Source organism: Branchiostoma belcheri, unplaced genomic scaffold (genome assembly GCF_001625305.1).
Source record: "Branchiostoma belcheri isolate BF01 breed outbred unplaced genomic scaffold, Haploidv18h27 scaffold449, whole genome shotgun sequence".
Classification (NCBI taxonomy): domain Eukaryota; kingdom Metazoa; phylum Chordata; class Leptocardii; order Amphioxiformes; family Branchiostomatidae; genus Branchiostoma; species Branchiostoma belcheri.
Window position 1 is genome coordinate 10,535 of NW_017804075.1, and position 22,388 is coordinate 32,922.

Sequence of the window (22,388 nt, forward strand, 5' to 3'; positions counted from 1 at the left end):
GCATATATAAAACGAGGCATATATAAAACGGTGACGATCTTCCCCCCACCAACCTCTGCTTGGAGAGTATAGGTGGGCGGTAGTGGCCGTGGGAGGCGACTGGGCTCCGAGCCAACACACCACAGCATATATCTACCTTAAAGGGGTCGGTTTAAATTAGTGCGTAAGCTGGAAAGATTGTGCATGTCAAGAGAGGCCTTTACTTACTAAGGGGCTCGACAAACGGGGCCGCTCCCATGTACAGTGTATTAAGTATGGGCAGTTCTTGGCCCGCTCCCATGTACACACCCATAAGCCGGCCTGGAGAAAACGGTAACCAGGCCAGACTGGGGGCCCGGTAAGACACCCCTTAGCCGGCCTGTGGAGAACGGTACCCAGGCTAGACTGGGGCTTGTAAGACACTCCTAAGCTGGCCTGTGGAGAACGGTAACCAGGCTAGACTGGGGCCGGTAAGACACCCCTAAGCCGCCCTGTGGAGACTGGTAACCAGGCTACATACTGCGGGGGGCTATATATAAACGGAACTTGACTCTGCAAGCGGCTGGATTTGATTTTTGGACTGCAGCTATCTCCAAGCAGATACCGGTATGTCAGGGGCGAGACACTGTCAAAAGTCTGATCACCGACTTCGGAGCTTTTCCGAATACAAATAGTACTGATTTTAATACAGACAGACCCGGATAAAAACTGGCGGAATGTAAAGTTGTGGAGTTCTGAGATTTGATGTTTACTTAACTACATGTAATTAAGTGTTTAAAGTTAAAACTTTTGGTCCAACACAAAAAAGTTCTCTCACCTAGAGCTCACACTTCAAAGAAGCCACGTGACAAGCCTCACTGGGTCAGTCTACTGAGGAAGACCAGAGTGGCTGGTCAAAAGCTCTAGGTGAGAGAACTTTTTTTGTGTTGGACCAAAAGTTTTAACATGTAACTACCAACACAGATGAACTTTCATGATAGTACATGTAATTAACATATAAAAGATAGACACACGTACTGTACTTACAGTTTTATTTGCATCACAAAATTACACATCTTGCCATACTAGTTTGGTACCTTAAGTAGTTTTTTCTCCCAAGACCGAAATAAGATGGGGTGGCCTACCGAAGGCCTTCAGGTGTTTATGATCATACACAAGAAATAGTCACTCAAGCAACTTAACTGTGGTATCACAGAATTGCCGACGTGAAATTTCAAACCCACAGACTAGTGTTAAGTGTAAGGACAAATATGAAGAGTCACAATAATCTACAGTACAAGTATTAGGCAGTAAGCCAAGTATTATATTCAACATGTCAGCCAACATGTTATGTGGTACACTTGATATAACACACTCTAAGATTGGAATGCATCGGTTACAAAATGCTGTTTTTCAGTTCTCGTATTTAAGAAACCTCCCCGTTTAACTCAACTGTACATTAAAACTTCCCATGATTTCTTAACATTTTACTTATGTATTTTCCGTATCCTTAATTTTGCTACTACTGAAGCTACTTGGAGTTAGAAAACTGCCTTTACACTTTGCACTTATTCTCTTAGTGCCTACAACACTCCCCCCTGCAAATATCTTTGCTGGTTCCAAAGACGTTTTTTGTGTGATAGTGCACTCAACAGATCTTGAGAATATTTCACCCAAAATCGTAATACAAGAGTATGAACTAACACCTGCTAATATACTGTTAAATTTGACACCACTGCCACTATGTCACAGCTACTATCCCAGTCTTCTTGGACAATTTAGAGATCTTATACTACTTTGAAAAAAAACAAAACCCACACACATCTGTATGACTGTACAGGACTTACCTTCCCTATGACTTACATGTAAACTACCACGTTTCTCCATTCTATACTAGATACACGTGTCACAAAGAAATCTTTTACCACAAAACCTTTGAGTGTTTTCTTAGCATGTACACCGCTGCAAAAGATATTAGGTCCTTTCCACAACACAAGGATAATGCTACACCAAGAAGTTTCCCACGAAAGCACCCTGATAACTTTCTGTTCCATGAAGAGCTTTTTCAGTGCAAAACTGCTTCATTTCAAGAACTCGGATGTTAATATAGATTTTCATCCCTTTGTTTATGACAGAAACATTACAGGCTATACCTCAACGGAGGAGCCACTTTTTGGATGGTCTTTATGCCAAAAGATAAGATTTTATCCTGTCAAAAAGATTGATTTTGTACAAAGCTGCTTCACTTTAGAAAATCAGACAACTCCAAGACGGGATCTGACTTTACTGGGTTGATGAAAAGACAGGGTGTGTTTCAAAAGCTCCCCATAGTTGAAAACTCATTTTGTTGTACCGGTATGTGTGGTTTAAAACATTTGTCAAAAGACTTCAACCCTTTTTGGCAGAGGGCAGAGCCATTGTTACGGGACCATTTTACGCAAGAGGGTTGACGAAGAAACATGAGTGTGTCTTGAAAGCTACCCAGAGTAGCAAACTTTGGGGGGTCTCACCAGTATTGTGTGTATGGTTAAAAATATTTGTTAAAAGACTTCGATTAAACCCTTTGTCGTGGCAGGGACGTTTTTGGCGACACCTCTGGGTCGGAGCCGTTTTACGCGAAGAGGTCCTCCCTGTCTGTGCCCAAGACTTCGCCTTCCTCGATGGAAGCGAAGTTCATGAAGTGAGAAGGTCGGTGAACCTCGTGGTAGAACTCCTTCGGGTTGGCAAGCTGGAGCTCGAAGTGCATGTTGGGGTCGTGACGCACGCCTGAGGAAAATACAAGGAATGGTCAGTGTGGAAAAAAAGGAATGACGTGCACACTCACATGCACAAACACCCCCCCCAAACTGACCCATGAAGTTGTAGTTTAAGGATCCTTACGAGGCGACCATGCACACACGCGCACACACACACACACACACACACACACACACACACACACAAACACACACGCACACATGCACAAACACACACACAAAGACGCACACACACACACACATACACGCACCAACACAAACACACACAAACACGCACACAAAGCCTTCAGTTTTTAAAAACCAAACTAACCCATTAAGTTGTAGTTCCAGGATCCTTGTGAGGGGACCATGAAGAACCCGAGGAAGCAATCAGACAGATACAAGCACACACACACACACACACATGTACACACACAGACACACACGCACACACACACACACACACACAAATGCGTGTGCACACACACATACACACGCTCGTACACACATGTACACACACACACACACACAAACACACACACATGTACACACACACAAGTACACACACACACACACACACACAACCGTGCACAAACACACTCACACACACACACACACACAAAACCTCCAGTCTTAAAAAACAAAGAGGACTAACCCATGAAATTGTAGTTCCAGGATCCCTACGAGGGGATCATGCACACACACACACACACACACACACACGCACACACACACTCACACACACTCGCGAAGCCTTCAGTTTTTAAAAACCAAACTGACCCATGAAGTTGTAGTTCCAGGACCCCTGCGATGGAAACTTGAAGAACTCCAGGAAGCGGTTGGACAGATACACACACACACATGCACACATGTACACACACACACACATGCACAAACACACACACACGCACACACACACACACACACACATGCACAAACACACCCACACCCACAAAGCCTTCATTTTTTAAAAACCAAACTGACCCATAAAGTTGTAGTTCCAGGATCCCTGTGAGGGGACCATGAAGAACCCGAGGAAGCGATCAGACAGCAGCATCTGTACGCGCTCGTAGTGGGAAGGCAGGTAGCCCTTCGGGTTGTTTCCCTTGTCCGTGTTCTGTCGACCCCACTCGTAGCCGCTCGGCGTCAGCTTGTAGGCAGTCAGGGAGCAGGATCCGGGCGTGAAACTGGGTGGGAAAGGGAAGTACGTGTTAGGTTTGGACCTGTGTTTCACTATCATTTAATATCATTTATCATGAACTTTAACTTTTACTTCCATCATCATCATCAACTTAAACTAGTATCGAGCATAGTCCAGTAGATAGCAACCCTGGCTCTGGACCAAGTGTTTGAATCCCAGCTGTTGTGGCTGTGGTCCACTGTTCATTGTGCTTGTCAAAGAGAGTTATGAACAGTACAATGAACCAGTATATACTCAACATTTGTCTTCTCTGTCACGACCAGTGGAAGATGAGCTCTTTAGTGAGCGAAAACTGGATCGAGATCACTTTCCTTTCCTTCTAACTCACCTGCACGTGATGATGATGGTTTTCTCTCCGTCCCAGGACGGGTTGTCCGCCATGATTTTGGCGTGGGTGGTGACGTCCTGTGGAGACAGCTGCGGTGACTCGTTCGGCTGCGTGTGCACCCAGCCCAGTGGCTCCATCTCCTTAAGGTACTCATGCTGAGGCAGCTGTTGGGGAAAATTTTACATGTCAAAGATTGTTCAGTCTATTTAGTAGTACTTAATTCTACAAGCAGGTCAGATATATCCACCACCCTGAAATAATGCATTTAGAGAGTTCTCCAATTCAACCTCAGCCAGTAAAATAGACTAGAAATCAAAATGGACAAGAAATCGAACTTCTCACACTTCTATAAAATATTTGAGTTTTTGTTAAGTTGTTATGTCCATTTGTGAATCTCTTTTTGACTGTATGCATTTTCCCAACAGCTCCTATAAGGCAACAGACATGCATACAGCAAGAAATTGAAGACTAGATTATTCGCCAAACCATACTCTGTGTTATTTGTTCAACCTTCAAAACCATGTAGATTTCATAACGAAAGCAACTTTTTTAATTCGCACGCTCGCATCAGTTTTGGGGTTTCCAGAGGATGTCATCCATATAATCAAATCAACATGGCCTACACAGGTGAGCTAATTATGCGTACCTGGTTAGGCAGGTGTACAGTCTGGTGTGTTCCCCACTGTGGAACCATCACTATACACCTGATCTCCTTCACCTGGGGGTTGTCAGGTGGGCTCACTCCGTACAGGTAACCTGCGATCTGGAACAACAAGAACAAAACAAAATCAGCCTGCACCTTCAAAAATCAGCAGAATCAACCTGCAGCTTCCTCTTTCCAAGGCCTACCCACATACCAAGTATCAACATAACCCATCCAGACCTTTATGTTATGCTAACCACAAGTATGTGGAAACACACACACACAAACACCTCCATATGGAAATGCACTGCTGAGATGTCAGGTCTAAGAGATAATCTTTGACTTCTTTCTCCAAGTCCTGGCTTTCATTCCTTTTGTGGTTCATCCATCCATCCATCCATCCATCCATCCATCCATCCATCCATCCTCCCTCCCTCCCTCCCCTCCATTTATTCAATTACCCTTCCCACATTAATATTAATATGTTGTACAAACCAGACCAAACTACATTCAGACAGAGCAGTGACATCTGAAGAAGATTTCTTCCAGTCCAACCAACTTTTTCTTCCTTTTTTTCACTTTCTTTTTCCCACTTTCTCCAAGTCACCTGTGCTCTCAGGTCCGAGATGACGATGAACTTCTTGAGGATGTTCTTGGGTAGGATGTAGGTGTATCCTGTCTCCTTAATGTCGTCTGAGGACACGTAGATGTGGTTTGTGCGCAGGTGCAGGTTGGTGGCCGAGATCGCGCGGACTCGCCACTCCGTCTTGGAGGAGAACGTCGCGCGCTCGTAGTTACTGAGGGTGGAGGTGATGATCTCGTCACCATGTTTGTTCACCTGTAACCGGGGGGAAATGTCCCAATTATATTCAAACGGTTTATTGTTAAAACTTACAAAGGACTGGCAGCCATAGGCTAAATTATGCCTTGTTGTTAGAAAAGAACGCTTACATTAAAACCTTTCTTAATTACATATAAGAATAAAAAGAAAAAAAGGCTACCTAAGGTTAACAAATATTTATTGGAAACTTTTTTTGCCAAATGTCGCAGGAAAAAATCAAATGCTTTGTCGTTCTTGCTTAGATTTTTGGAGACTTGGGTTGGTCTAGCCTCATGCACTACAGCCTGTTGGAAAACTGTTTGTACAACCCTTGCAGGGATCCACAGAAAAATAGGCTAGAGTCTGTGGTTTTTTTCTAGGGTCAGTCGGGTAACAGGAAACACAGCAATTCCTTTTTCTAGGCCTAATAATAATAAACAAACGTACCGTTCTTGTGGTGGTGGCCGTGAGCTGTGACTGTTCCTTCCTCTGTTTCTCCACCTCATCTAACTACAGCCCTAACTATCACAATTCACTATGGACAGTGTGAAATTCACATTAATGGAGATCCTAAACAAACAAACAAACACACAAACTGACCGTTCTAGTTGTGGTGGCCGTGAGCTGCGACTGTTCCTTCGTCTGTTTCTCGATCTCTGCGATCTGCTGCCGCTGCTGCGACGGCGCGGAGATCTCCATCCCGAGGATGATGTCACGGATCTCGGACTGCGTCAGCGACGCCACGTTCACGTTGTTCTTCTTCCCATAGTCCGCCAGGATCAGGTCCTTCAGCTGAACTTCCACCTGCAGGGAGAAGGAAAGATATTTTGAAACCACTAGAAACAAGGCTCAAAGCTCTAATGTTGTAGCTGTCTCTTGTGCTTAATCCTAGCAAACTTCAATAAGTACAAAGGAAATGACACTTTTCTTCTCGTATTGCCACTGATCCTTGGAATTCAATCAACCTTTTGGTCTTGAGAAAGGTTGTGAACCACTATGCCCATTCCCTACAGAACAACCAAAATGAATGGACACAGACTATTGTCACAATTTTCTATGACACTGTGTTCTTTGTAAAACTGTTTGTGGAAGGAATATGACACAGACCCTGTATGACTATATGAATTTGTTCCAACTTTGCAGCGAGATCTCTTACGAACTTATGCAGAGACTTTTCCATTAGCCAGGCCCAAGTAGTGAAGCAGGTAACAGAGGAAGTGGAAAAATGCAGCTTCTGGCTTTGGATTAAGAGAAACGAGAAGATATGGAGAGGAAAGGAGTCATCATAGCTCAGAGAAGAGTAGAAGAGAGGCACCGTGGAGACGTCCACGCTGCCGTCCTCCCACCTAGAGGGTGTATCAGGGTTAGAGGATGAAACGCCCAAGGAAAGGTGGCCCTGACTGACGATCTCAACTACTCTTGGTGCTGAAAGGCACGTCAAGTCGCAAAGAGCTTCTTAGCAGGTGAGCATCCAACCTCACGCTGTATGTTCAAGTGTATCTTGTTATCTTTTGTCTGACCCTGACCTCCTTTCTCATGACAAGGTGTTTCATGAATAAAACAAACCAACCTTGATCCACTCCTCATCGCTGAGTGTTGGCCAGATGTGGTGCGGCTCGGTGATTGTTGTCTTGTCCGGTTTCAGGACCACCTTGGTCCGGTCGTTGTTGACGTGTAGAGCTCTCAGGATCAGGATGAGACGAGAGAAGGCCTGCAGGAATCAAGGAAATACAGGACTTAAAACTGCTACTTGGTCACCTTCACACTAATTTAATTGTACAGATATGGAGGATGGTACCCAGGCTACCGAAGCTCCACGGAACTCAAGAACTCAGTACAGTGCTGACTAGAGCTGTGTACCGGTACGCAGTACCGATACTGTACCGGAAAAATTGATTAGGTACAGGTCCAAAATACCTAATCCCTCAGTACCGGTACTGTACCTAAACAATTTCACACCAATTTTATGCCTATTTGTGACCTCAAATGTTTAAATAGCTGGTTAACAATGGGTGCCTGTGTAAGGACAGTGTGTTCATGAAAACAAAAACATCTTAGTTTTGCCTATATTTTATCTGAGCATTCGCCATAAACAAAGAATAAACCTTAACTATCAAGTTTATTTATGTTTTTTTGTTATTGAAGGAGTTCAGAAGAGCATATAAATTGGTCGAATTGTTCAGGTACAGGTTCAGGTCCGGACCTGTACCTAAACCTGTGTACCTGTACCTGTACCTGTACCTAAAATTTGTTTAGGTACACAGCTCTAGTGCTGACTCATAAATGTCCCAGAAGGTCAGCATGTGCCGGCTTGTCGTAAAGTCGCCGTGTACTACAGCAAATTCACATTAACCAGCTTTGTATTCCTGTAATTTAGCTGTAATTTATTTTTTTCTGGCTGAAATTTTTTTTTAATTTGCCCCTGCGCACTAGTTTGGGGGTGTTTAGAGGATGTCATCCCTAAAATTAAGTCAGTGTGGCCTTTTTGAATTATAACTTGTCTTCATGGTTGTCTACAATACTACGTAACTGTACTTGTAATGTATTGCCCCCCTCCCCACATATGTGCCCCCCTCCCCACACCTACTGTATAAGATGGGATAGTTTTGAGCCAGTTGTCGTAGAGGTTGATTAAGAACCATCTGCGGCTCTGTGGCCTTCAGAATCAGGTCTCCAAACTTCTGCCCTGAACAACAGAACTACAAAACTGTACAGTGTGCCACCCTCCCCACACTTACCATGTAAGACGAGATAGTTTTGAGCCAGTCGTCGTAGAGGTTGAATAAGACCATCTGTGGTTCGGTGGCCTTCAGAATCAGGTCTCCAAACTTCTGCCCTGAACAACAGTACTATTGTACGGTATGCCCCCCTCCCCACACTTACCGTGTAGGACGAGATAGTTTTGAGCCAGTCGTCGTAGAGGTTGAATAGGACCATCTGTGGCTCTGTGGCCTACAGAATCAGGTCTCCAAACTTTTGTCCTGTACCACACTACCATAGGACTACTGTATAGTGTGCCCCCCTCCCCACACTTACCGTGTAAGACGAGATAGTTTTTAGCCAGTCATCGTAGAGGTTGAACAGAACCATCTGAGGTTCGGTGGCCTTCAGAATCAGGTCCCCAAACTTCTCCACCTTCAGGCAAGCCTGGAATGGAAGCTGCAGTTCGCTGCCCTTGATGACGATGTTGGGGAAGTCAAGCAGATGAACCTGGAGCAAAAGAACAAAATGGTTCAGGGCCCATCACCCTACACTGAACCACGACGGGGGCCGACATCATCTACCAGATACCTTTGACCCAGTGTTGACATCGCACTTCAAAGAAGCCACGTGACAAGCTTCACTGGGTCAGTCTACTGAGGAAGACCAGAGTGTCTGGTCGAAAGCTCTAGGTGAGAGAATTTTTTGTGTTGGACCAAAAGTTTTAACTTTAAACATGTAACTACCAACACAGATGAACTTTCATGATAACAAAATGGTTCGATTTATTAAACTGATTGAGATAACAGTATTCCGGATTTGCGGAAACATTGACGCAACAGGTAGAAAAGGTTGCAACGCTTTTGGGTTGCAAAAATTTCCTTTCCTTTCTTCTGCTTTGAAACATAACAGAATTTTATCATAATTCAAATCTTATCTACAACCACAATCTAATGTTTATGTTTTGGTTTGTAAGGTTTGTAAAGTATTATAAAAGGTAAAGGTTGTCCCATAGCCTTTTTCAGGATGTAGGGACAGTGGGTTGTTGATTCACTGTGTCTAGGGCACAGTATTGGAAGGTGGAACCCATCCCTCTCCTTCCACTGCCTTTTACCTCCCCAACCAAAGTCTGGTACCCATTTTACACCTGGGTGGAGTCAGGAAAAGTGTCTTCCAATGACACAATGTCCAGCCAACATTCAATACTGTTGATTTGTTAACTTTGCCAAGAAGGTTATGTTTTCATGGGTGTTCGTCTGTGTGTGGGTGTGTCTGTCTGTCTGTAAACTCGAAAAGGCTTAAATGGATATTCTTCATATTTGGCAGATGGGTAGGTCTTGATGAGACCTCGAAATGATTAGATTTTGGGCCCCCTGGCGGCTTGTTTACTGATTGTTTGTTTGTTTGTTTGTTTGTTTGTTTGTACTAACCTCGAGTGGATCCAACATGCCCTTCCTGGTGACGATGATCTGTTTGGGCTGTTCCTCCACCGGCAGGGATCGGATCAAGGCAGCCACCTCTTCTGCAGTTTTCCACTTGGCCAGCTGTAACAGGACAGACGCTTACTTTTAACAAATATAACGAAACACACAACAAACAGAGCTACTCTGGGGAGCTTTCGAGACGTACTTTGTCTCTTCTTCAACCCAGTGAGATCTTGTCTTGGAGTTCTCTTGTCATGTGACATAAAGGAACTGGGGTTAACCAAGCATGTCAGCAGAACGTACTGCACCTGCGCAGAACCCTGTATTTTCACGGTTTTCGATGGATTTTTGGTCAACGTTGTATGAGAATTTTGGCTGTTGCAGAGGAGATAATTTCCGACATAACATTTGGAAACTACAGACAAAATGTTTTCCTTATATGGGCAGATACAACCTTAAATGAGACGTTCTACCGAAGTGCTGTGTACAATGCATTAAGTTTCGCGCAGGTGCAGTACGTTCTGCCGACGTGCTGGTTAACCAAATTTACAACTCACTGGACAGTACCAGTCTTTGTTTTGGATGAATACACTCAGTCACACGAAAAGGAACAGGTGTCTACTCTGAAGAGATTCGATTACAAGATTAAAAGTGAAAGTTCTCACCTGTCCGAGACGTTTCTGCCCTGCCCAGACGGAGGTGTGGATGATCTTAAGGAACAGCTGTCCTGTTCTGGGGTTGAAGATGAAGATGGCTCCGTTGATGGGCTTTGTCGTCAAGTTGCCCTCAAACGTCTGCAGAACAAGGCAAAATCAGATGAGAACAGGCATTTTTGAATACTAATACATCAAAAACTAGAAAAGGTAACATTTGCAGTGCATTCGTTTACCTTCACCTGGTCTTGCCTAACAAACTACTGCTCTGTTTATTCTAACTAAAACTAGTAAAAGTCAATTCATTCATGTATGGCAAGCAGGCTCCCCAACTCTGTCCTGCTACATAATGTAACCCGGCACCATACGGTGTCTGCTACAGCACCAGTTATCATAATGATGGTGACAGAGGTCTGGTCCAGGTCATTGACCTTCTGTGTTTGGAGAAGAGGAAACTGAGCAAAAACAATATGTTTTCCTTCTGCGAATGTTCCTACCTTGTGTATGGTGACCCTGTAGACGTTGGTGTCATCCACAAACCAGATGATCTGGTTGGAGAAGAGTTCTCTGTAGTTCTGGTTCTAAATGTGATCCACCCAATATTTTAGGTTGGCTACATCGAACAACCTGTCAAACCTAACCGTTGGAGTTCCTACCTTGTTCCCACACCTAACTGTGTTCCTACCTTGTGTATGGTGACCCTGTAGACATTAGTGTCGTCCACAAACCAGATGATCTGGTTGGAGAACAGTTCCCCGTAGTTCTGCGAGCTCAGGTACGGCTCGGTCGGCTACATTACATCCAACAACCTATATGTACATGTATCACACCTAACCGTTGGTGTTCCTACCTTGTGTATGGTGACCCTGTAGACATTGGTGTCGTCCACAAACCAGATGATCTGGTTGGAGAACAGTTCTCCGTAGTTCTGGGATGACAGGTACGGCTCGGTGGGCTCGGAGGAGTAGAGCTGCAGGCCCTTGCGTATCCGCTCCCGGAGCACGTACAGCGCAGGGTTGGCCTTCATGATCTTCGCCATGGCCTGCTGGATCAGCGGCTTGCAACCCGGGAACCAGTTCCCGTATGCACTAAGGTGGGGTCAGAGGGCAGGTCAGAGGTTAGAGGTCAAGGTCAGCAAGGTCAAGATGACTAAAGACTTTAACAAATGGTACATGTCTTTGCACTCAGCATTTAAAGTAGGATGATTGAACACACACACACACTAACACACACAGACATGCACAAACTCACACAGACACATGCACAAACACACACACACACACACACACACACTCACATGCACACACAAGCACAGGCACACACACACACACACTCGCACACACAAACACACACACAGACACAGGCACACACACACACACACCGTAACACACACACACATACATACACACACAGACACACACAAACACACACAGACACACACACACTCACACACACACACGCACACACACACACACACAAACACAGACACACACACAAAGTAACAAACTGCCCACCTGTGTAGGTTATAAGCCAGGTCTATCGCGATCATGAGGCCGGTGGGTGAGGGGTAGATACTCATGTTGTCTGTCGTGTAGTCCAGGAACTTGGCGCGGGCGTAGCGCTCGATGTCGTGGGAATCATAGTCGCCCCAACGCAGCTGCACGTCCAGCCAGTACTTCTGTGTTGTCGTGCTGTCCATCGTATCCCTGGCAACCAAAAAACAAACACGTTACTATAAAGATTAATTTTTGTTGGTAGTTACATGTTTAGAGTTGAAACGTTTGATTACAACCACTCACTCTGGTCTTCCTCAGTAAGACTGAACCAGGGTTGAAGCCACATGACAAGCCTCACTGGGTCAGTCTACTGAGGAAGACCAGAGTGACTGGTCAGAAGCTTTAGCTGAGGGAACTTTCTTTGTGTTGGACCAAAAGTTGAACAAACAGTCATGGCCAGGTCGTATTGGTACCTGTGTGTTTTCTTGTGTGTGTCTAGCCAGTATTTCTAGTTCTGTGAAGTCTTGTTGTCTAGTGAAATCTTGACGTTACAAGAACACAAGATTTCAACAAGACAGAGGAAGATTTCTTATAGACAAAGGACAAAATAAAGACTAGGCAGAGGACAAGATTTCTTAGACACAAGACAAAGGACAATATTTCTTAAGGCAGAGGACCAAAATCCATAAGGCATATGACAAGATTTGCTATGACAAAGTAAAAGATTGCTTAGACAGACAACAAGATTTCTTGAGAAGAGGAAAAAAGACAGAATTTCTTAAGACAGAACAAGATTCCCTAAGACGAATCACTTACTTGGAGTCTGCGAGGAGCGATGGTTTGGAGACGTTCCACTTGTAGGCGGCGAACAGTAAGATGTCGGCACACGAGCTGTTCATCTTGTAAGACTTCCTGGGATGGATGGTCTCCTTCTGAACTGTCTCAATCTCCAGGGCATCCAGCTCCTGGTCAAACACCTGGGGGGACACAATAGGACAGGTGAGCACTTTCACTTTTACCCAACCCTGGGAACAGGTACAGTTGAGAACTTTCACTGTCACTAAAGTAATGGTCTAGCCTAACAGCCTACTGTTCAGCTCAGACAATACCCTCCAAATATGCTACATAATCAAACCCAACAACATACGGTGTCTGCTACAGCACCAGTTACCATGGTGACAGACATCTGGTTGGTAGAAGTCAATATGAAACAAGTTTGAACTGCAATTTCCTACATATTAGAAATTGTACTTCCAGGGTGGTAGGTTGGGTGGTCGCCAGACTTTCTGCCATGGAGTCACGTGTGTTATCTGTGTGACGTCATGAAAGTGGTGGATTGTTCATTCCTTGACAAATAATGGAGTTGTACAGTCAAAAATTTGGGTCATTCCAATCTCTTGCATTGGAAATAGCAGCTTGAACTTGTTTCATAAAACTGAACAAGCATTACCTGGCACAGATCCATGACCACGCTCTCGTGGATTTTCTGCCACAAGTGAGCGCGGAAGATCTGGATCAGAGAGATCTTCAGCGTGGGGATCTTGCCATGCATGAAGATCCCGGTCAGATCCAGCTGCACCTGGAATCCCACGTACACCTGCAAGGGGCAAAGGGGAAAGGTTAAAGTACACCTGCAGGGGTCGAAGGGTAAAGGTTAAAGTACACCTGCCAGGTCAAAGAATAAAGGTTAAAGTGCAACTGCAACAAATGGAACAGCCAAGGTTGTGGGTGAGTCGGTTTTACCAAAAATCTCTTTTCCTGAATTTCTAAACCTTTACAACATATCAATTTGGCAGAAATTTAAATATTTGTTAATCATTTAAAACATTTTGCAAATATAATTTCACCTTTAAGTCATGTACATGTGACAAATAATATTCAGTGATGTCGTGTCCAAATTCTGAAGAAGTGACCTACACCAATGACTCTGTTCTCAGACAGGGAAACTGATTGGATATACATTGGTTGGAGACATTTAGTGATCCACTTTTTCAACTCTAAGATGTTTTTCAGCTTCCAACTTTTCAGCATGACACAAGTCATATTCACCTCTAAGACATTTCTCTACTTCCTTTAAGAAAACTGACATCTACATCTACTTACGTTTGCCCTGTTGATGGTTGGAGACCACCAGAGGGTGAAGCGTCGGTTGGGAATCTGGTTCAGACCGGATCTCTGTGCATTGGTCAGCTTCTTGTACTTCATCGACTCCTCAAAGCCGGACGCCTTCTCCCAGAACAGACCCTCCCAAGTGGGGAAGTATGTGCCCTGAAAATTCAATTCTTTATTATTGACAATGACAATGAACTTGATTGCATATTCATGCCCCACATGAACTGAGGTACAAGGGTAGGAGGAACAAGTGTTACATTACTGCACTACGTCTATATCTACAGGATCTCTTCTCTCTTTTTGAAACAAACATTAACAAATTTACATATTTTTCTGTAGTTCCTGGCTGACATAATATAACAATTCTCTTTTTAGTAAGTACATATATTTCTATTCTAATGGAGGTCCCATATTTAGGGAGAGCCACACCCCACACACTTTAAGAACCCACTGCACTTATCGAAAATCGTAGGGGTCCTTCCCGGTGTGAGTGGTTCAAACCTTACAGTCCAATCTTACGAAGCTTGCACTATGTACAAAACTGGTGTGTTATGCCTAAAGGCGGTTTACCGGTTATACGGAACACTAACAAACCTTGAAGAGCGTGGGTTCCAGGATGTAGCATGTGTGAGAGGAGTTTGGGGAGTTGTACAGACGAGATATGAAATAGAAGAGTTTTACCTTGAAGAGCGTGTGTTCCAGGATTCCCTCCACGCCTCCGAGCGCCTGGATCATGTCCGTTCTGTAGTTGTTCAGGTTCCACAGCTTCCCATCATGCCGCTGGTGCGTCCACCAGAACGGGTTCTGCTTCAGCACCTTGATGGGGGAGGGGGGCGGGAAAAAACAGTCAAGGTCACAGGGTCATGTTGTAATTCAGAAACTAGTGTATTGTAGCCTGAGTGTCAGCCTTGTTAGCTTTCTTCCACTACCCAAGGTCCGCTCCCTGCCAACAGGATCTTGGGGAGCGGACCTTGGGTAGCGGACGAAAGCTAACAAGGCTGACACTCAGGCTAAGTGTATTGGGTCGGTTACTTAAAATTTTTTCACAGTTTGGGATAATGCCTCTGCTCATGTCACCAGGACTTGTTCTATTTCAGGTTATGGGGGAGGGGGGCAGCTATAAAATGCCAAGGTCGTGTCACAAGGTCATGTCACAAACTACAAATAACCTATTACTTGCTGTGATACCTTATCACTGATTCTACTGGGCAAGTCAGGTTCAGACTTTTTGTGGATTATTTTTTATAATCCATTTATGACTGAGGATGGTCTGCATTGATTTGGTGGCTAACATCCTGACAAAAGAAACTTTTTAAACGTCTGTCTTACCTGATACTGTTTGAAGTCAGTGCGGACCCTCCACCCCTTGTCGTACGCCAGCGTGTGTCTGTCCTTCTGGAAGAGTGTGTTGATGCGGGGAATCCCGCGGTCCCACGAGTCTTCCAGGTCCTCCAGGGTCAGGCGACGGTTCTGCGCGTTCGCCTCCTGTCGTTTGAGGGCGTACTCTGCCCAGACGCGCTGAGAGTCGATGAACTCACTCTCCCACGGCTGGATGTACCTACAGGGAACAAAGAACAAAGAATAAAAAACAGAACTGATTCATTTCCCAGTCACTGACTACAAACCAAGCAGGGAATGTTTAGCTACTAACAAAGAAAGAAAAACAGCTTTTATTCCTGTTTTATGTCCAATATTGCAGCACTGAGGGAACATTCATGGTGGTCTAGCCTAACAAACTACTGCTGTTTCTTCTTACTCCGACACATTCATAGATATGACCATCCCCTCCAACTCTGTCCTTCCACTTGCTACATAAATATGAATTAATTTTTTTTAAAATTTACACCATTTCCAGGCACAGTTAACCCCTCACCTGTACAAGTTGGGGATAAGCTGGTCCTCATCATGGCTCATGCCAGATCGGAAATGCGTGATGCCGACGTCGGTCTGTTTGGACCATCGGAGATCCGACTGTGGGATCAGCACGTGGCCCATGGACAGCATCCCGGGGCCCCTTTCTTCACGTCTTAAGTTTCAGAAAACGGCTGAATGTCTTACCTGATACTGCTTGAAGTCTGTGCAGACCCTCCAGCCCTTGTCATACGCCAGCGTGTCTATCAAGACCTTTTTTCACCTCTAAGTTTATGAAACACAACTGAACGTCTTACCTGATACTGTTTGAAGTCAGTGCGTTTGGAGTAAAATCACCATTTGTACAGAAACACGCAATTCAGCCTTTGGTTGTTATGTGTTTTTTTTAATAGATCAAAGTAAAAATAACCCACTCACCTGTACAAGTTAGGGATGAGTTGGTCTTCGTCGTGGCTCATGCCTGATCTGAAATGCGTGATGCCAACGTCGGTCTGCTTAGACCATCGCAGATCCGACTGTGGGATCAGTACGTGGCCCATGGACAGCATCCCGAGGCCCCCTAGCTCTTTCGGCGTGTAAAACACCACGGGCGGGAAGCGGGAGGGCATCTTGGAGTTGAGCCCGATCTTGATCCGGGTTTGGATCTTGTTCTCACACTTGACCAGCAGGTCAAGGAGCTCCTGGGTGTTCACCTGGGGGATAAGGAACGAAATGATGCCTTTAAGTACAGTTTTGGGTAGAGGAGGAGCAACCTAACTTCATTGCTTGTGGAGGGCCCTGAAGTACCAGAGTTATCAACCTGAAGGATTGAGGTGTACAAAAACTTGTTTTTCCTACAGGCTTTACAGATACATGTGTATAGAACAGCTTGAGGTGCATTGCACTATTTCTATTGGTTCCTTGATGCTTAAATTCACAAAGACATTACAACTCTGAGTCTGAAAGTAGCTACTGTATCTTTCAGAGCGTACTGCACCTTCACAAAACCCATAATAATAATGTATTGTGTATAGCACTTTGGCAGAACGTCTCATATAAGCCAATTTTGCGTATATTTGGTTAACATCCCGTCTGTAGTTTCAAAAAAGATGCCGTCTGCAACAGGCAAAATTCTGATGCAACGTTTACCAAACATCCAACAAAAATGCAGGTGCAGTATGTTCTGCCAATGTGCTTATCTAGTGGTAGATGATAATGTACATTTATAATGTAGCTCAAAAACAAACAAACAAACGTACCACAGCCTCGCGGAAGTATGTCATGAGTCCGATGAGGGCGGTGTTCCACTTGTTGACAATCTTGGTGAAGGTGGTGGAACCGGATGCCATGAGGATCTGGCGAACACGGTTGTGGAACCGCTGCATGGACTCATCGTCCACACGCAGGAAACACTGCGCAGTACGCTCTTTAGTTACCTGGATTAGAAAGGACAGGGATCTTAGGTTAGAACTGGAAAGGTATGGCACACACAGTGGTGGAACAGGAGGCCATCAAAATCTGCCGAACACGGTTGTGGAACCTCTGCATGGACTCATCGTCCACACGCAGGAAACACTGCGCAGTACGCTCTTTAGTCACCTGGAACAGAGACAAGAAATCTTAAATCTTGAGTTTCGACATCAGGCAAAGAGTGCGCCGTACGCTCCTTTGTCACCTAGAAAGAACAGGGATCTTAGGTTACAACTGGAAAGCAAATCAGGCCTCGAAATTCATTTTTGGTAATAGGTGCACTGATGCACCCAACCTAAAAATTGGGTGCACAAAACATTTTTTGGGTTAACCATATAAAACAAAAGCTAATAACAGATCTTAGTGCTCCTCTTCTGAGCTTGAGTCTGAATTGGGAACTAACTTCAAACTTTAAAACAAGTACAGTAGTACTACAGATTTTATTATTTTTCTGGCACCTAGCCACTAAAAATATCTTGTATAGTATTATCCATTTGATACTTACAAAATAAATATACCTAGTAGAAAAATATTTGGGTGGGCCAGTGCACCCACAGAAAAAAATTGGGTACACAGTTGGTGCACTAAGGTGTGCATGCACGGTGATGCACCCAGTATTTCAAGCCCTGCAAATTAGTTGTACGAAATGCAATCCCAATTCTCCTACCTCGTTCTGCAGGTTCCAGACACCATCGCGATGCGTGAACTCCTCGTAGGTTGTGCGGCACTTGGGCAGGATCCGGCACTCGAAGCCGCACATGTTAAACAGCAGGTTGGGGTTGTCCTTGCTGTACACAGACACGAAGCTGTTCTCCCAAACGATGGTGGTCACCGAGCGGGGCAGGCGGTTCTTCATCTCCCAGAACACTGCACGGCCGCTGGGAACAGGAGAAGAAATAAAATTTGTCAATAATCAAAATTCACAACATCTGCAATATACAATGTTCTCACTAGGTTGTTTGAGCATGCTTCATAAGTCACACTGTGCAATGCAAAAAAAAGTAAATTTTCGAAAAAAAATTTTATTTGTAATTTTTCGAAAAATCTTTTAAAAAATTTTTCGATTTTTTAAATTTTCAAAAATTTTTTTTTAATTTAAAAAAAAATATCTTTTTAAATTTTTCGAAAAAAAGTTTAATTCCCGACTTACAGGTTGACATCGTGCTTCATGAGCCTCATCCTTGCGTCCCTCGGCCAGCACTTCTTGTTGTTGTACCCAACGATGTTCTCGTTGTTTGGGTCCGGGTGTTCCGTCAGGTAGCGCTGGATCAGGTCCCGAGCCTCCTCCGCGCTGAAGCGGAAAAAGATGTGGATCCGGTCGATGTACCGCGAGAACAGGCGCACCGGGTGGGACGTCTCCGTGGCAACGTCCTGGAAACAAATTTCATCAGGGTATTGCAACTATCCATAGAAACGGGGTGGGTGGACAAGTATTACAAATGGACAACAGGAGTACCTAAAACTGGATATAGGGCTTGTTGGGAAAGGTGAAAAATGAAGACCCAAAACCACATGGAGAAGAACTTTTTCAGATGGCCATTGGGATCATCCTGGCAATCAGGTAAGGTGGCGAAGGACGGACCCAGATGGAAGGGAAAAGTCAGGCCTTATGTCTCACAAGGGATGAAGAGGATAAATATTAAAGTTTACCTGGTATGTGAGGAAGTCGTTGGGCATCTGTGGAGGTCCTGCCATCTCGCTAGCACGCTGTAGACCCAGTAACAGAAGGTCCATCACCAGTCCATAGTACTGCACAATGAAGGAGGCGAACTGGAGGCCACGGATTATCCCGTACGAGTTGGTGTGGTTCATGTCCTGAAGATACAAAAAAACAATTCAGAAAGATTGTATTAGATACGTCGATGAATGTTCATGATTGATCAATAATTTTTAAACCATTATTGATTGCTTCCTGACCTTACGCCACAAAGCAGTTACTCAAGCAACTGGCTATGATTTTGAAAAACGTCAGACGTTTCAACTAGTACCCACTAGCTTTCGTCAGTGACTGAGAGACCAGAGGGGAAATGCAGGTTTATAAGCACAAACTATTGATTCCTGACCTTGTAGTTGATGACGACATTGTTCTTGGCAGTCATGTAGTCGGCGATGTTGTGGTCCACGATCAGACGCAGCAGTCTGTTCAGGAGCGTCAGATCGATTTTCTCATACATCTTCTCAAACTGTGACTCCATCATCACGTTACACTCCCCTTCTCCTGTCTCCCACACGTCCTGAAGGTTGTTTATCCCTAAAAACAAACAAATAAACAAACAATGGTGAGATGCAGGAGTCTGTTCAGGAGCGTGAGATCGATTTTCTCGTACATCTTTTCAAACTGTGACTCCATCATCACGTTACACTCCCCTTCTCCTGTCTCCCACACATCCTGGAGGTTGTTTATTCCTAAAAATAAACAAATAAACAAACAAGCAAACAATGGTGAGATGCAGGAGTCTGTTCAGGAGCGTCAGATCGATTTTCTCATACATCTTTTCAAACTGAGACTCCATCATCACGTTACACTCCCCCTCTCCTGTCTCCCACACGTCCTGGAGGTTGTTTATCTCTAAAAACAAATAAACAAATAAACAAACACGTCACACTCCCCTTCTCCTGTCTCCCACACGTTCTGAAGGTTGTTTATTCCTGGAAATAAACAAACAAATAAACAAACATGTTACACTCCCCTTCTCCTGTCTCCCACACATCCTGAAGGTTGTTTATCCCTGGAAATAAACAAACAAACAAACACGTTACACTCCATTCTCCTGTCTCCCACACATCCTGAAGGTTGTTTATTCCTGTGAAATTCAATAAAAAACAAACGTGTCATTTTTTAATGCTTTGAACATCTAACTCTATACATTGTTTAAAGCCATCTATTGACAGTGCCCCTACTGTACTTGGTGACAGCGAGTTCCACTCTCCGATAGTTCTAGGAAAGAATGAATTCTTGAACACCTCAATTTCTTGGTTGATAACACTGGTACTTGAAGGCCTAACTACTTCTTGTTCATTTCTATAGTATCTCACGAACAAACAAACAAATCCTCAAACACTCACCTTGGCACCACTTGTAGACCAGTAGCGGCGGGGGTTCTGTGTCGGCTGGTTTGATCCAGGGAGGGAACAGGCGTCGCTTGTCGGCCTCGTACCAGAGATACTGGTCCAGGTACGCATCCGTGATCTTCTCCAGCGGCTCCACATCGTACACCGGGATGAGGTGACTGTACAGATCCATAAACTCTATCCCCACCTGCGAAATGGGAAACATACTGTCATATATGTCCATATACTCCAACCTGCACGGTTATTGTGTTATCACTGGCCAGGGGGATATGTATTGGAAAGGTGTAAAAGTGAGAACTTCATGTCATTTAGCCTCCTAACACATGAAGACGCCCACAGAGCAAACCCCATCAGCTGAAGTTCTAAACAGGAACCATGCAAGCTCTAGACGTCTTCCTGAGGGACGACTGCGGTGTGCTAGATGTCGGTTAGCTGAGGAATGAATCTATCTATCTATAAACTCATTCCTTGACAAAGACTGGAGTTGTACAGTTGAAAATTTGGGTGAATCTTATTTCTTGTGATGGAAGTTACTGTTAAACAGGGCTTTAGCCAGCGACCGTTTTACCGTCAATTGACGGTAATTTGTCCCGTCTGACGGTAAAAATTTTAGTCCTTACCGTCAACATTGACGGTCAAAAATCGTGGGTAAAGACATGGAAAAAATCTAGCGAATTTGAATGAGCCACGGCGCGGCGTCTTTTCCAAACGCACGGCGGCGGGAAACCTGATTTCAAGGACCGTGCCGACGTCTGTTGACTTGGCTCTATTGTTCAATGTTGCTGTCTGTTAAAACATGACAGGCATGGTACTCTGTGGGGGAGAAGCATCTGAAACTTTTGAAATCTCCAACGGTGTCAAACAGGGGTGTGTGCTAGCCCCAATTCTCTTCAACCTGTTCTTCACCTGTGTTCTCAACCAGGCCTTGAGCGATGTAAGAGATGGAGTGCACCTGAAGTACAGAACAGATGGGTCTCTCTTCGACCTACGTCGGCTAAAGGCGAAGACAAAGACAGTGGTGACAACTATATTGGAGGCCCTATTTGCTGACGACTGCGCCCTGGTGGCCCACAAGGAGCCAGTCCTTCAGATGTTCGTCAACAAATTTGCTGAGGCAGCGGACCTCTTTGGACTCACCATTAGTCTTGGCAAGACAGAAGTTCTGCTTCAACCTGCACCACTCTCTGTAGCCCGTGGCCCGTGTATCTCAATCGAGGGTACTCAACTGAAGACCGTGGATGGGTTTACTTACCTTGGTAGTGTGATCTCCAATGACGGCTCCCTCGATAAAGAGATCAACAGCAGGATCTGTAAAGCCAGCCAAGCACTCGGCAGACTGAGAACTCGAGTCTTGAAACAGCATAACGTTAAGTTATCCACGAAGTTGAAAGTCTATCACGCAGTTGTTATCCCCAGCCTCCTGTACGGCTGTGAGACTTGGACTCTGTATAAGAGACATATCAAGCAGCTGGAGCGCTTTCATATGCGCAGTCTGCGCTCGATCCTTGGAGTTCGCTGGCAGGATAAGGTGTCTAACCTTGAGATTCTTGACAGAGCGGAAACCATCAGTATTGAAGCTCTCATACTCAAAGCCCAACTGCGGTGGACAGGACATGTCATCCGTATGGATGACACTAGGATCCCTAAACAACTTTTGTACGGCGAGCTTTGCCAGGGGAAAAGAAAGAGGGGTAGGCCTCAGAAACGTTTTAAAGACAGTATTAAGGAGAACATCAAGTATGCTGACATACCCCCTAAACAACTCGAGAAACAAGCACAGGACCGCTGTGGCTGGCGCTCGCTGACCAAGCTTGCGCAGGAGAACTTTGAAAAGACACGTCGTAAAAATATTGTTGAGGCTAGACAGAGACGCAAAGCAGCGGCAGCAGCAGCAGTGACCAGGGAGCGAGAGTCCGTCCCAGTTC

At 44.8% G+C, this 22,388-nt stretch overlaps 1 protein-coding gene across 1 annotated transcript in view; it reads right to left on the reverse strand.

Moving 5' to 3' along the window:
• Positions 1 to 1,064: 1,064 nt before the first annotated feature.
• The window catches only part of LOC109478649 (pre-mRNA-processing-splicing factor 8-like), a 38,121-nt gene continuing 16,797 nt past the window's right edge, over positions 1,065 to 22,388 (reverse strand). Inside the window, exons 19-43 of the mRNA XM_019780314.1 lie at positions 20,458 to 20,650; positions 19,455 to 19,642; positions 19,042 to 19,206; positions 18,542 to 18,762; positions 18,059 to 18,269; positions 17,181 to 17,357; positions 16,360 to 16,634; positions 15,400 to 15,628; positions 14,752 to 14,886; positions 14,062 to 14,226; positions 13,409 to 13,555; positions 12,775 to 12,935; positions 11,977 to 12,168; positions 11,313 to 11,550; positions 10,475 to 10,603; positions 9,816 to 9,929; positions 8,722 to 8,895; positions 8,424 to 8,516; positions 7,256 to 7,396; positions 6,286 to 6,489; positions 5,473 to 5,703; positions 4,869 to 4,985; positions 4,223 to 4,386; positions 3,678 to 3,880; positions 1,065 to 2,724 (exon numbers count right to left, since the gene is read on the reverse strand). Coding sequence (XP_019635873.1) covers positions 2,570 to 2,724; positions 3,678 to 3,880; positions 4,223 to 4,386; positions 4,869 to 4,985; positions 5,473 to 5,703; positions 6,286 to 6,489; positions 7,256 to 7,396; positions 8,424 to 8,516; positions 8,722 to 8,895; positions 9,816 to 9,929; positions 10,475 to 10,603; positions 11,313 to 11,550; positions 11,977 to 12,168; positions 12,775 to 12,935; positions 13,409 to 13,555; positions 14,062 to 14,226; positions 14,752 to 14,886; positions 15,400 to 15,628; positions 16,360 to 16,634; positions 17,181 to 17,357; positions 18,059 to 18,269; positions 18,542 to 18,762; positions 19,042 to 19,206; positions 19,455 to 19,642; positions 20,458 to 20,650 — 4,422 coding nt within the window. The 3' untranslated portion in view covers positions 1,065 to 2,569. The remainder of the gene's footprint in view (positions 2,725 to 3,677; positions 3,881 to 4,222; positions 4,387 to 4,868; positions 4,986 to 5,472; positions 5,704 to 6,285; positions 6,490 to 7,255; positions 7,397 to 8,423; positions 8,517 to 8,721; positions 8,896 to 9,815; positions 9,930 to 10,474; positions 10,604 to 11,312; positions 11,551 to 11,976; positions 12,169 to 12,774; positions 12,936 to 13,408; positions 13,556 to 14,061; positions 14,227 to 14,751; positions 14,887 to 15,399; positions 15,629 to 16,359; positions 16,635 to 17,180; positions 17,358 to 18,058; positions 18,270 to 18,541; positions 18,763 to 19,041; positions 19,207 to 19,454; positions 19,643 to 20,457; positions 20,651 to 22,388) is intronic.